The 15,474-nt window shown below is 36.5% G+C and overlaps 1 protein-coding gene across 2 annotated transcripts in view; it reads left to right on the top strand.

Annotated features, from left to right (window-relative positions):
* ALKBH8 (alkB homolog 8, tRNA methyltransferase) overlaps positions 1-15,064 on the top strand; it is a 62,223-nt gene extending 47,159 nt beyond the window's left edge. Inside the window, exons 10-13 of one of the 2 annotated variants that reach the window (XM_059070362.2) lie at positions 643-899; positions 12,951-13,100; positions 13,225-13,297; positions 14,097-15,062. In XM_059070362.2, the coding sequence (XP_058926345.1) occupies positions 643-899; positions 12,951-13,100; positions 13,225-13,297; positions 14,097-14,104 (488 nt within the window). In that variant the 3' untranslated portion in view covers positions 14,105-15,062. Of the gene's footprint in view, positions 1-642; positions 900-12,950; positions 13,101-13,224; positions 13,298-14,096 lie in introns of both variants that reach the window. The other variant, XM_059070359.2, reaches the window with a different exon arrangement.
* The last annotated feature ends 410 nt before the right edge of the window (positions 15,065-15,474 follow it).

Genomic DNA, 15,474 nt, shown 5'->3' with positions numbered 1-15,474 from the left:
GGATTGAGACAATATATGTAGACCGCTTCAAACAGTATTCATTAAATCTTATGATTATTACCAAATCACACTTTGTTTCTAGGTCTGGTTCTTCTTCTGAGAGTCCTAGGGTCCCCAGAACTCCTACAAGACAAAAACCCTAAATCCTGTTAATTGCTAAATTTCTTCTGGTTATGCCAGGCCCATCAAGATTTTTTCCTGAATAAGAGTACCCTTAATCTCAAGATGAAATAGGCATCTGCATTATAAGGCATGCAGAATTACAGTCATATTTTGTTTCAAATGGATTTACCCCTTCTTATATTAGACCCGTCACATACATAATTGGACTTGCTAGGTAAGAACTACTTTTTTAAACTGATAAATCAGACCCTACTTAACCCTAGTCATCAAACATAGATTGATTTGCTTTTTCTTTTGAGAAAACAGTGATACCTTATGAATCATTTGGATAAAAATAATGGTTTAGCGACTTCCCTGGTGGTCCAGTGGTTAAGACTCTGTGCTTCCAATGCAGGGGGCGTGGGTTCAATCCCGGGACGGGGAAGTAAGATCCCACATGCCGCATGGTGCGGCCAAAAAATAAATTTAAAAAACAGACAAATAAGTAAATGGTTTATATTGCTTTCTTTTATTCATTAGGTTACCCTTTGGTCTGTGACAGCCAGATGAAGGAGACTCCCACATCATTTCCAGAGAGTGATAAAGAAGCCTCACAACTGGAGCAAGAATATGTCCATCAAGTTTATGAAGAAATTGCTAGACACTTTAGCAGCACGAGACATACCCCTTGGCCACACATTGTGGAGTTTTTGAAAGCTTTGCCACGTGGTTCATTAGTTGCTGATATTGGATGTGGAAATGGAAAGTATCTTGGCATCAATAAGGAGTTATATATGGCAAGTAATTGTTGCTTCTGGCTTTCTTTTTACTTTATTTGTAAGGGTTATTATCACCTTCATCATGATATAATGCTGTGTTTTTAGGTCACTGCAGAAAATTGTAACCAATAGGTTGAAAATTAATGAACACTCCCGTTCTTTTTTATTCCTCTAGAAATTTATGGGCATGCCATTATTATTATTTTTTTTTGGTCCCTTCAGATTTTGCTTTCTAAGAAGATTATTTTGTCAGTAAAACTATCTTATAGTTTTATAAATTTATATTTATAAAACCCTTTACAGGTTATAAAGGATTTTTATAGAAACCATTTTCTTTCCTAGTTCCTTTTCAGTATGAGAAGTATAAAGGAGATATTTTCATCCATCTTTTATAAATAAAGAAACTGAGGCTCACAGAGGTTATATTACTTCCTTGGTGTTATATTATTAGAGGATATAACTGGAACTTGAACCCATGCCTTATGACTCAAAATCTAGTGTTCTTTTCCTCATAACAGAAAAAAAAATGTTAGTATTTATTGTTGTCTTACTGTTGAGAAAATTAAACCTCAAGTAAATTAAAAATTTGACCAAGGTTATAGTGCTAGACCTAGGACTTGAACCCACTTCTCTCTGATGCCAAAGTTTCTGTTTTCAGTTGTTATAATTTCCTTTTCTAGTGGATCACTTTTTTTCTCTGCTGTGCTAGGAAGTAGGAAGTTCTCCCTGCATTAGTGCATTGTTGTAAGTACTCGTGTCAACACTGCTCTGTGAGGACTGGAGCTTCCCTTTCTCAAGATCAGGGGAGGAAGGACTAGAGTAAGGGGAGTATATAAGGAGAATGAGAGCAGTCTACCTTCATGGGCTGTTGTAGTATGTCAGATTGCTTGTAATCTTTATTTTTACCTCATCCTAGATATTGTACACCTACATGAAGAAAGAACAGTACTACTGCAATTGAGGAAAGGTAGACTTTGTGCAGTAAGAGGCAGATAAAAGAATCGCTTTTCATCAAGAGAAGACAAGTATTCATATATTGTCATCATGTTTACAATTAAATTTTAGTTTATAAAGAATAAGGTCTAGTGAATTAAGTTTGTTCATGTTGAAGAGGAAATAGGTTTTAGATTTGTCACAACTTTAACCACAGCTTAAAACAAAGTATATCTTCTGATGTTTTAATCTTAAGGTACTTTCCAAAAATGTTTCTCAGAAAGCTCTCCTTTTACACTTTCTTGATGATAAGCTGTGGCTTTGTCTAGTCAGGTATCAATTGTGACAGTGAAGCTAGGTTGAAGTCAAACACACTGACTTAGTCATATGATAATATTATCCTGTTACGGTTAAGAAAAATGATTTTTTGATAAACGGAACCAAAAACCTGAAGCTGATTCAAGAAGGAATATATTCAGAAGAATTAAAAAATCATAAGTGTACTCACTCTCCATAATCTACATTCATTTTATCAGTGGCAGTCTGCATGTGTTCTTTCCTGTCTGCTCTTCCTGGAACCTACTGCCATTGTCTGACCTCTAGGGAAGGCTTAGTAGGTGTGGTTTAATGAATGAATGAAAACTACTTGTCTGGATTGGAGTTATGGTTTTCATTATACAAGAAATGGAATTATGTATGATAAAAGAGAAACCTACTTTTTTAAGCTGCTGAGGCTCCAACCTGGATGGAGCAATGATACTTGAATGTATTTTGAACAGCCATTTTTGAGCATGAAAATATGTGCATTTCTTGACATTCATGAGAATGTGACCTGAGACATTCATTCTGGGTATTCAAATGTATATCTAAGATAGTCTCAGAATTTAAAAAATTATTAGTATCGCTATTTTATATAATTTCCTTTACAAAGTATATTTTGAAAATACTAGCTTGGCTCTCATGGAAATAGTTTTATAAACAACTATTCATTTCTCTTAGAAGTATATGTGGTGAATCTGTTCTGATCTGATCTGAGTTATGCATGAACTTGTTCTTCTACTCTTTAACTCAAAATTTCTGTATTCTAGCTAAGAGACATTTCTTTTTTAGACTCCATCATTCCTAGCATCAGTATTAACTGTTGGCTTTATCTTCAGAGTTAAATTTTATAAGAAAGATTTCATACCTTCAAGAAACATTACTTTTATAATTGTACCAATAATAGATAATATGTGCATACCCAGAGCTTGGTCTAGCTTATTCACTATGTGATGTTCTGTGCAAGGTCTTAGAGTACCCTCAGTCTGAATGTGTTTCTTAGATAAATACTTACTTAAAAACAAGACCTGTATATATGCTATCTACAAGAGACCCACTTTGGACCTAGGGACACATAAAGACTGAAAGTGAGGGGATGGAAAAAGATATTCCATACAAACATAAATCAAAAGAAAGCTGGGGTAGCAACTCTCATATCAGACAAAAGAGACTTTAAAATAAAGACTATTACAAGAGACAAAGAAGGACACTACATAATGATTAAGGGATCCATCCAAGAAGAAGATATAACAATTGTAAATATGCACCCAACATAGGAGCACCTCACTACATGACAAATGCTAACAGCCATAAAAGGGAAAATCGACAGTAACACAATCATAGTAGGGGACTTTAGCACCCCACTTTCACCAATGGACAGATCATCCAAAATGAAAATAAATAAGGAAACAAGCTTTAACTGATAATTAAACAAGATGGACTTAATTGATATTTATAGCACATCCCATCCAAAAACAACAGAATACCCTTTCTTCTCAAGTGCTCATGGAACATTCAACAGGATGGGTCATATCTTAGGTCAAAAATCAAACCTTGGTAAACTTAAGAAAATTGAAATCATATCAAGTATCTTTTGCAACCACAACTCTATGAGACTAGATTAGGAAATAAATTTGGAGAAAATACAAACACATGGAGGCTAAACAATACACTACTAAATAACCAAGAGATCACTGAAGAAATCAAAGAGGAAATCAAAAAATACCTAGAAACAAATGAAAATGAAAACACGACGACCCAAAACCTATGGGATGCAGCAAAAGTGGTTCTAAGAGGGAAGTTTATAGCAATACAATCCTACCTCAAGAAACAAGAAACATCTCAAATAAACAATCTAACCGTACACCTAAAACAATTAGAGAAAGAAGAAAAAAAACCCCAGAGTTTGCAGAAGAAATCTTAAAGAACAGATTAGAAATAAATGAAAAAAAATGAAGGAAACACTAGCAAAGATCAATAAAATTAAAAACTGGTTCTTTGAGAAGATAAACAAAATTGATAAACCATTAGCCAGACTCATCAAGAAAAAAAGGGAAAAGACTCAAATCAACAGAATTAGAAATGAAAAAGGAGAAGTAACAAATGACACTGCAGAAATAAAAAGGATCATGAGAGATTACTTACAAGCAACTATAGGCCAATAAAATGGACAACCTGGAAGAAATGGACAAATTCTTAGAAAAGCACAACCTTCTGAGACTGAACCAGGAAGAAATAGAAAATATAAATAGACCAATCATAAGCACTGAAATTGAGACTGTGATTAAAAATCTTCCAACAAACAAAAGCCGAGGACCAGAAGGCTTCACAGACGAATTCTATCAAACATTTAGAGAAGAGCTAACACCTATTCTCAAACCCTTCCAAAATATAGCAGAGGGAGGAACACTCCCAAACTCATTCTGCAAGGCCACCATCAACCTGATGATAAAAGCAGACAAAGAGGTCACAAAGAAAGAAAACTACAGGCCAATATAACTGATGAACATAGATGCAAAAATCCTCAACAAAATACTAGCAAACAGAATCACAGCACATTAAAAGGATCATACACCATGATCAAGTGGGGTTTATCCCAGGAATGCAAGGATACTTCAGTAAATACAAATCAATCAATGTGATAAACCATATTAACAAACTGAAGGAGAAAAAACATATAATCATCTCAATAGGTGAAGAAAAAGCTTTCGACAAAATTCAACACCCATTTATGATAAATCCTTTATCAGTTGCTTTGTTTGCAAATATTTTCTCCCATTCTGAGGGTTATCTTTTCGTCTTGTTTATGGTTTTGTTTTTGTTTTGGGGTTTTTTTGAGGTACGCAGGCCTCTAACTGTTGTGGTCTCTCCCATTGCGGAGCACAGGCTCCGGACGTGCAGGCTCAGCGGCCATGGCTCACAGGCCTAGCCGCTCTGCGGCATGTGGGATCTTCCTGGACCAGGGTACGAACCTGTATCACCTGCATCGGCAGGCGGACTCTCAACCACTGCACCACCAGAGAAGCCCTTATGTTTTCCTTTGCTGTGCAAAAGCTTTTAAGTTTCATTAGGTCCTATTTGTTTATTTTTGTTTTTATTTACATTTCTCTAGGAGGTGTGTCAAAAAGATCTTGCTGTGATTTATGTCAAAGTATGTTCTTCCTATGTTTTCTTCTAAGAGTTTTACCTTACATTTAGGTCCTTAATCCATTTTGAGTTTATTTTTGTGTATGGTGTTAGGAAGTGTTCTAATTTCATTCTTTTATATGTAGCTATCCAGTTTTCCCAGCACCACTTGTTGAAGTGGCTACCTTTTCTCCATTGTATATTCTTGCCTCCTTTATCAAAGTTAAAGTGACCATATGTGCGTGGGTTTATCTCTGGGCTTTCTATCCTGTTCCATTGATCTGTATTTCTGTTTTTGTACCATTACCATACTGCCTTGATTACTGTAGATTTGTAATAGTCTGAAGTCAGGGAACCTGATTCCTCCAGTTCCATTTTTCTTTCTCAAGATTGCTTTGGCATCCCACTACTAGGCATATACCCTGAGAAAACCATAATTCAAAAAGAGTCATGTACCAAAATGTTTATTGCAGCTCTATTTACGATAGCCAGGACATGGAAGCAACCTAAGTGTCCATCAACAGATGAATGGATAAAGAAGATGTGGCACATATATACAATGGAATATTACTCAGCCATTAAAAGAAATGAAACTGAGTTATTTGTAATGAGGTGGATAGACCTGGAGTCTGTCATACAGAGTGAAGTAAGTCAGAAGGAGAAAAACAAATACCATATGCTAACACATATATATGGAATCTAAGAAAGAAAATGTCATGAAGAGATTAGTGGTAGGACGGGAATAAAACACAGACCTACTAGAGCATGGACTTGAGGATATGGGGAGGGGGAAGGGTGGGCTGTGATGAAGTGAGAGAGTGGCAGGGACATATACACACTACCAAATGTAAATTAGATAGCTAGTGGGAAGCTGCCGCATAGCACAGGGAGATCACCTCTATGCTTTGTGACCACCTAGAGGGGTGGGATAGCGAGGGTGGGAGGGAGGGAGATGCAAGAGGGAAGAGATATAGAAACATGTATATGTATAACTGATTCACTTTGTTGTAAAGGAGAAACTAACACACTATTGTAAAACAGTTATACTCAAAGATGTTAAAAAAGAAGATTGCTTTGGCTATTGGGGTCTTTTGTGTTTCCATACAAATTTTGAAATTTTTTGTTCTAATTCTGTGAAAAATGCCATTGGTAGTTTGATAGGGATTGCATTGAATCTTTCGATTGCTTGGGTAGTATAGTCATTTTCACAATGTTGATTCTTTCCATCCAAGAACATGGTATATTTCTCCATCTGTTTGTATCATCTTTAATTTATTTCATCACTGTCTTATAGTTTTCTGCATACAGGTCTTTGTCTCCTTAGGTAGGTTTATCCCTAGGTATTTTATTCTTTTTTTTGCAATGGTAAATGAGAATGTTCCCTTAATTTCTCTTTCAGATTTTTCATCATTAGTGTATAGGAATTAAAGAGATTTCTGTGCATTAATTTTGTATCCTGCTACTTTACCAAATTCATTGATTAGCTCTAGTAGTTTTCTGGTAGCATCTTTAGGATTCTCTATGTATAGTAGCATGTCATCTGCATGCAAACAGTGACAGCTTTACTTTTTTTTTTCTGATTTGGATTCCTTTTATTTCTTTTTCTTCTCTGCTTGCTGTGGCTAAAACTTCCAAAAGTATGTTGAATAATAGTGGTGAGAGTGGATAACCTTTTCTTGTTGCTGATCTTAGAGGAAATGGTTTCAGTCTTTCACCATTGAGAATGATGTTGGCTGTGGGTTTGTCATATATGGCCTCTGTTGAGGTAAGTTCCATCTATGTCTACTTTCTTGAGAGTTTTTATCATAAATGGGTGTTGAATTTTGTTGAAAGCTTTTTCTGCATCTACTGAGATTATCATATGGTTTTTATTCTTCAATTTGTTGATATGGTGTATCACACTAATTGATTTGTGGATATTGAAAAATCCTTGCATTCCTGGGATAAATCCCACTTAAACATGGTATATGATCCTTTTACTGTGTTGTTGAATTTTGATTCCTAGTATTTTGTTGAGGATTTCTGTGCTTATGTTCAACAGTGATATTGGCCTGTAAGTTTCTTTTTTTGTGCTATCTTTGTGTGGTTTTGGTATCAGGGTGATTGTGGCCTCGTAGAATGAGGTTGGGTATGTTCCTTCCTCTGCAATTTTTGGAAATAGTTTCAGAAGCATAGGTGTTAACTCTTCTCTAAATGTTTGATAGAATTCTCCTGTGAAGCCATCTGGTCCTGGAGTTTTGTTTTTTGGTAGCTTTTAATCATAGTTTCAATTTCATTACTTGTCATTGGTCTGTTCAGATTTTCTATTTCTTCCTGATTCAATCTTGGGAGATTGCACCTTTTAAAGAATTCGTCCATTTCTTCTAAGTTGTTCATTTTATTGGCATATAGTTGCTTGTTGTAGTCTCTTAGGATGCTTTGTAAAGCTTTGTAAAGAAGCTGTAACTTCTTTTTCATTTCTAATTTTATTGATTTGAGTCCTCTCCTTTTTTTCTTGATGAGTCTGGATAAAGTTTTATCAATTTTGTTTATATTTTCAATTACCTTCCCTTCCTCTTGTTCTCTTTTGTGATTTGATGACTGTCTTTAGTGTTGTGTTTGGATTGCTTTTTCTTTTGTGTGTGTGTATGTATTGTAGGCTTTTGGTTTGCAGTTACTTTGAGATTTGGATATAGCAGTCTATGTGTATATATACAAGATTATTTTAAGTTGGTGGTCTCTTAATTTCCAGTGCATTTCCAATATCCTGCATTTGTACTCTCCTCACAGTTGCTGGTTTTCGTTATCGTATTTGCATGTGGATGATTTCCTACCTTTACTGTATGTTTGCCTTTACCAGTGAGCTTTCCCATTTGTAATCTTCTTGTTTTTAATTGTGGCCTTTTCTTTCCTGCCTAGAGATATTTCTTTAGCATTTGTTGTAAAGCTCGTCTGGTGGTGCTGAATTCTCTTAGCTTTTGCTTGTCTGTAAAGCATTTGATTTCTCTGTCAAATCTGAACGAGGGCCTTGATGGGTAGAATATTCTTGTTCATAGTTTTTTCCCTTTCATCACTTTAAATGTATTGTGCCACTCCCTTCTGGCTTGCAGAGTTTCTGCTGAAAAATCATCTGTAACTTTATGTGGATTCCATTGTATGTTATTTTTGGCGTTTCCATTGTTGCTTTTAATATTTTCTCTTTGTCTTGAATTTTTGTCAAGTAGATTAATATGTGTTTCAGCATGTTCCTCCTTGGGTTTATCCTGTATGGGACTCTCTGCACTTACTGTACTTGGGTGACTTTTTCCTTTCCCGTGTCAGGGAAGTTTTCAGCTATTATCTCTTCCATAATTTTGTCAGGTCCTTTCTCTCTCTCTTTTCCTTCTGGAACCCCTATAATGCGAATGTTGGTACATTTAATGTTGTCCCAGAGGTCTCTTACATTGTTCTCATTTCTTTTCATTCTTTTTTCTTTATTCTGTTTCATGGCAGTGATTCCACCATTCTGTCTTTCCAGTCGCTTATCTGTTCTTCTGCCTCATTTATTCTGCTATTGATTCCTTCTAGTGTATTTTTCATTTTACTTATCATATTGTTCACCTCTGTTTGTTTTTTATATCATTGTTGAATATTTCTAGTATCTTCTCAGTCTGTGCCTCCATTCTTTTCCCCAGATTTTGGATCATCTTTACTATCATTACTCTGAATTCTTTTCCAGGTAGATTGCCTGTCTCCACTTTACTTAGTTATTCATCTAGGGTTTTACCTTGTTCCTTTGTGTCGAACATATTTCTCTGTCATCGCACTTTGTCTTAACTTTCTGTGTTTGCAGTCTTTGTTCTGCAGGCTGCAGGATTGTAGATTGTAGGCTGCAGGCTGCAGGATTACAGGTGGGTGAGGCTAGTCTAGAGGGTTGTGCAGGCTTCCTGGTCAGTAGGACTGCTGCCTGCCCACTGGTGGGTGGAGCTGGGCCTTGTGCCTCTGGTGGGCAGGGCCATGTCAAGGATGTTTTTAGAGGTGGCTGTGGGCTCAGGAAGAGTTTTGGCAGCCTGTCTGCTGATGGGTGGGGCTGTGTTCCCTCCCTGTTGGTTGTTTGGCCTGAGGCATCCCAGCACTGGAGCCTACAGGCTATTGGGTGGTGCCAGGTCTTGGTATCAAAATGGCGGCCTCCAAGAGATCTCACACCAATGAGTACTCCCTGCTACCTCCACCTCTGCCACTAGTGTTTTTATTCCCACAATGAGCCACAGTCGCCACCCCACCCCACCCCTCCAGGATACCTTCCAAGACCAGCAGGTAGTTCTGGCCAGGCTCCTATGAAGTCACTGAGTCCCTGGGTCTCAGTGTGCATGAAACCTTGTGTGCACCCTCCAAAGGTGGAGTTTCTGTTTCCCCTGTGGGAAAGGTCCTGTGGAGTTCCTGCAATCAAACCTTGCTGGCCTTCAAAGCCAAATGCTCTGGGGGCTCCTCCTCCCCATACCAGGCCCTTAGACTGGGGAGCCTGACATGGGGCTCAGAACTCTCACTCCTATGGGAGAACTTTTGTGATATATTTTCCAGTTTGTGGGTCGCCCACCCACAGGAATGGGGTTTGATTGTGCTGCAAATGCGCCCCTCCTACTGTCTCCTTGTGGCTTCTTCTTTGTCCTTGGATGTAGAATATCATTTTTGTTGATTGTTGTTCAGCAGTTAATTGCGATTTTGGTGCTTTCTTGAGAGGACTTTAGTGTTTTTGTGAGAGGAGGTGAGCTCAAGTCCTTCTACTCCACCATCTTGTCTCCACCACTCTCAAGAGTTAAGTACATTAATATAAAGAATCTGCTTTAACTTATGGTAAGTATTCATTAAAGGCAATTTCATTAGCCTGTTTACCTTTTTCTATATTTTGTATTATTAGGATAAATTTTTTGAAGAAAAAATGGTTTGCCAAATTGCTTTTTAAAATTGGTCTAGCCAATTTGTACTGTCAACAACACTTTATGACAGGAAGTTGTATCACAGTGCTATCACTGTGGTATACTTTGGTTTTAAAATATTTTTGATACTTTAATAGGAGAAAAGTGAAATCTTGTTTAGTTTGATTACTAAGTTGGATACTTTTTCATTTTTACCAGTACTTCCAGAATTTCATATTTAATATTATGTTGAAAACTTTAAAAGTTATATAGAAGTATAAAGTATACATTTTAAGCCCAACCAATATGTGTTTTTATTGTCATTCATCTCCATCCCACATACAGAAATATGTAGCTTTACATGAGTCCCTTACCATTAATGAGTATTTATACATAAGCTATTTTCTGTCCTGTTTCTGACATTATGTAGCATTATTAGGGAGAATTTCAAATATCTGGTGCTATCCTTGGTATAAAAACTTAAGGGAGTTTTAAAATAGAAAGAGAAGAGAAAAAAATACTGTTGATTTGACTATAGTATTTGGAAGACTCAGGCAAAATAAATGAAAGGTGAAAGTACTGAGCCAGGCATGAGTCAGGACTTCATTAGACCTGGTACTTTATGACTAAAATTGCCCCTGGTTTCATTTGTTGGTGAAAAGGAGTGCTCTGTACAAATAATTGTAAGAGTCTGGCAGGAAGAAGAAGGAAATTTTCTCTAGTATTTGTTTGGTTGCCCTTCTCCTTGTTCTGTTTTATCTGTGATTCTCAGATAATAACTTTCCTCCTTTGAGTAACTATCAAGCTCTATCTCTGGGGATAGGCACATTGGTTTTCTTCTTGTTGACTTTTAGCAAGGTATAGCAATCTGTAATAATTGGGCATACTTGAAACTTCTGTTTCCATGAGCTGAATTTTATTGTAATAAAACCTGGCAAAGACCAAAATATAATATGCATATTGTTTGAGTGGTACTGTCATCTTGATATTGTGACTATTGGCATAAGATATGGAAGAAAATAAAAGTAAAAGTAAAATAAAAGTAAAAGCCAGGTAAAGGGAGCAATTAAGTGGGAATTGTGCCACTGTTGTTTTAATGGGCCCTTAGTACTTTTCCATCTTAAAATTATATCAAAATGATATTGCTATACTTTACTTCTAGCTTGGTACCTTTTATTATACCTCAGATATTAATGCAGCTGTGGGCTGGAATACTGAAGCTATTTAATATTTATTAGAAACTGAGCAAATTCATATTAGGTATGACTGGCATGGCAGTGTGACTTAATAAGAATTGTTTTGACATGAAGATTCATATCTTTATTCTCAGATGGACTGAAGGAACCCTGATCCCTTAGCAATGATCAATGCTTACTTATAGCAAAAATTCAAATGAGTAAATATAAACCTGAGATGGCTACTTCTGTTAGATGAAATCTACTTATACATATCTTTTCTCTCTTGTAGAGATTGGGTTAAGAACAAATATCTGGAGATAATTATTAGTGATTTAACATTCTTTAAGCTCCTTCTATTCCTCCCTCAATTTATATGTGCACATTGCACGTGCTTGTGTGTGCTCTCTCTTTCTCTCTGTCTCTGTCTCTGTCTCTGTCTCTATATATGGTATTTTTAGAACTAAGCAGCAAAACTGTACAAAAACAGCAACAAAACTAGAGAGAATATAGGCAGTCCTAGCCCACAAATACTTGCCACAGAACCAGACATATGCATAAGGCATGTTAGGCCTCAGCTGCTTGGGGAGATGAAAGGATGCTGCCAGCTGCCTTCAGTGTTGCCATTCCCATAGAATGGTTTGGTTATACCAAAGGGTTTAATACAATAGCATTTTACAAATTTTGAATTCAGGTATTTAGCAGAATAAGACTCAATGGCTTTAAAAAATAAAATAAATTATTTAACTTTATTTGGAAAGATTTTATTTTATGATGGTGCAAGTAATACATATTGAAAAGTATAAAGAAGAAGGAAAAAAAAATAAGCCATCCTCCTGATATCTGGGTCATTAGTGAATAGTTTATATACTAATAAGAGATACCTTAGAACCTCTTTATTTATAGCTTCCCCCAAAAGACTAAATGTCTATTTTTTTTTTTTTTTTTTTTTTTTTTTGCGGTATGCGGGCCTCTCACTGTTGTGGCCTCTCCCGTTGCGGAGCACAGGCTCCGGACGCGCAGGCTCAGCGGCCATGGCTCACGGGCCCAGCCGCTCCACGGCATGTGGGATCTTCCCGGACCGGGGCACGAACCCGTATCCCCTGCATCCGCAGGCGGACTCTCAACCACTGCGCCACCAGGGAAGCCCTAAATGTCTATGTTTATATGATAACTTCCATTTTAAAATGTGTGATGTTGGACTTCCCTGGTGGTCCAGTGGTTAAGACTCTGCGCTTCCACTCTAGGGGGCATGGGTTCGATCCCTGGTCAGGGAACTAAGATCCCACATGCCGCGTGGCACAGAAAATAAGATACGATAAGATATAAAATAAAATAAAGTGTGATATTACAAAAAGATCAAGATTCTGAGTGGTGATTAATTAAATGCCAATTAGGACCTCCCATTCCCACCAATGTTATTTTTATTCTTGTTATTTTGTTTCCATTCACTAATTTGAATTGTTTGATACCTGTTAAGGTAATAAATGCTGCCCTGTAAGTTATATAAGCTGACTTTGTACTGGCTGTAAGAACCTATAATATCATGGTCTTAAACCCTTTCACAATGAATTTGAAATCAGTCTAATAACTTTATGACATTTAAGCAAGTTGTTCTGAAATTCTTTCTTTATCTGTTATAGATTGGCTGTGATCATAGCCAGAACCTTGTGGACATTTGTAGAGAGAAGCATTATCAGGCCTTGGTCTGTGATGCTTTGGAAGTACCAATCCGCAGTGGGTCTTGTGATGCTTGCATCTCCATTGCTGTTATTCACCATTTTGCTACGGCAGTAAGTATTGTCTTTCTTGCTCCAAGAACTTATAACTAAGTGGCAGGAAATGTTCATGGATTTTACTGATTTGGACCCCATTTTAGCTTTTCCTTTCTTTCCATTCTCTTTTTTTATCATACAGTTTACCACAGTTTTCAAAGAAGGCCTGTGGAATGGAAATGAGTTACATGGGAGCTGTGATTACTTAAACAGAGGTCTAATGAGACTATGCATTTATTGCTGCACATTTCTGCCTTTTTCCTACCTGAGTCTTACTCATCTTTAAATGTCTTCCTCAAACCCACAGAGTCACAGAATTTAGCTGTAAGAGAGTTTAAGAGATCATCAGCTCTAGGCCTCTTGAGTATTCTCTCTGTCTCCTCAGCCTCTGAGCTTCTTCTTTATTTCCGTTTCCCATCTTGCTTTCTTGGCTCTCACTCTCATTCCTGACATCTGAGTCTCATGTTCTTCCCATTCTATTTTTCTTCTTTTCCTTTTCTTTTTTTCAAAACTCAGGTATTTATCAGGTAGTAGTATGCTGATGCTTTTAATTAGTCACTCTGCTTCTAATTTTAAAATAAGTGAATTTAATATTTTATATTTTTCTTATAGGAAAAAAATCTTATTATTCCTAGGTGTTATTCGTCTCTCCCAATCTAAGCAATAACATTATAGATCCCTTTGTGCTGGAGTTCCTGGCAGTTTCAGTATATCTTATGATCTCAACTGAATTTCAAACAAAGCAGAAAACCCTCTATGCCTCTATATTATTATCAGAAAGAAAAAAAGTTTTCCCCTGTTTATCAACACTTTTTTTCCTCTCAATTGCAGAGCAAAATTCTCCATTTCCCCCCCTTTTTTTTAACTATAAGATTTGTTTTATGTTTGATTTTCTGTACTGTCCATCTTAATTGAAAATAGTCCTATAGTCAGTTATATTTTCCTGTTTCCTCTCTGTATCTCTTTCTCATTGATAAATGACAATATGATTTTTTGTTTTTTTTTTTTAACTAGGAGCGTAGAGTGGCAGCTCTCCAAGAACTTGTTCGACTCCTAAGACCTGGTGGGAAGGCACTCATCTATGTTTGGGCAATGGAACAAGAATATAATAAGAAGAAGTCCAAGTATCTTAGAGAAAACAGAATTAGCCAAGGAAAGAAAGAGGAAATCAGCAATGATACAGCAGTGCAAGAATTGCTTGTGAAGCAGATGCCTGATGTGGGCAATCAAGATTTAGCACCTTCTGTCCCCTCCATTAATGACTTTCAGGATAGAGAATGTAATTCAAGGAAAGTTACTAATTCCAAGTTGCCTATTCACACTAATAGGACTTCTTTTCATTCTCAAGATTTACTGGTTCCCTGGCACCTTAAAGAAAATCCTGGTAAGGGCAAGTCTATTGAGCCATTTGGACCATTAGGATCCCATGACCCAGGTCCTGTGTTTCATCGTTACTACCATGTGTTCTGTGAGGGAGAAATGGAAGCTGCCTGCCAGACTTTGAGTAATATCAGCATACTTCAAAGCTACTATGATCAGGGGAACTGGTGTGTGATTCTTCAAAAGGTCTGATCATCTCTATGAACATATATACAGGGAATAAATGCTCAGCTTTTTTTAAAAAAAGGAGATTAAATTACCTGTATTATTAGTTAAAGAGAAACCTTGTGGAAAAGTATCAAAGAAGATTGCCTCAGAGAAATTGTAAGTAGAGATTAGTTAGGAAATATTCGGTCTACTACTATTGCTGACATCATTTAATCCATAAATGTAGGCTTCTTCTATAGGGAGTAACAGGGATGGTTTTTAAAAGTGATTGAAGTGTAGTTTTTGAAATATTTGGGATCCTAAGGTAAGAGCACAGCATTTTGAAGATAAACTTTTGTTATAAAGTGTTACTAAATGAACTAAATCATATAGAATCTTAGTGAAGTAATCATATAACATTTTATCAATAATAAAGAAAATATTCCTGTTCAGTAAATTGTCTGAAGTTTTATCTGTGATTGTTAGCTCTGTAAAATCATAGATGATAATCACTCTGTCACTACACCTTACTAGCACAGGGCTTGACACATAGTAGGTACTCAGTAAAATTTTAGTCAGTTGGATAGTACCTATATATTAATGTAGGAACTTTCATCCAGTAAATACTTATTTAACCTCTCCTCTGTACCAGTTACTATTTTAAGTTCTGGAAGGGGAACAGTGAATAAGAAAAAAAGTCCATGCCCTCATGGAGCTTACATTCTAGAAGGAAAGACAGACAATAAACAAACAGATATGGGCGATAAATGCTGTGGAAAAAAATAAAAACAGGAGGGAGTTTCACCTGAGAACAAAAGATTTTTTTTTTTTTTTTTTGCGGTACACGGACCTCTCACAGTTGTGG

The sequence above is a fragment of the Kogia breviceps genome, chromosome 7 (assembly GCF_026419965.1).
Source record: "Kogia breviceps isolate mKogBre1 chromosome 7, mKogBre1 haplotype 1, whole genome shotgun sequence".
Classification (NCBI taxonomy): Eukaryota; Metazoa; Chordata; class Mammalia; order Artiodactyla; family Physeteridae; genus Kogia; species Kogia breviceps.
The sequence above is the reverse complement of the archived record's forward strand: the minus strand, read 5'-3'. Positions and strand labels throughout refer to the sequence as shown.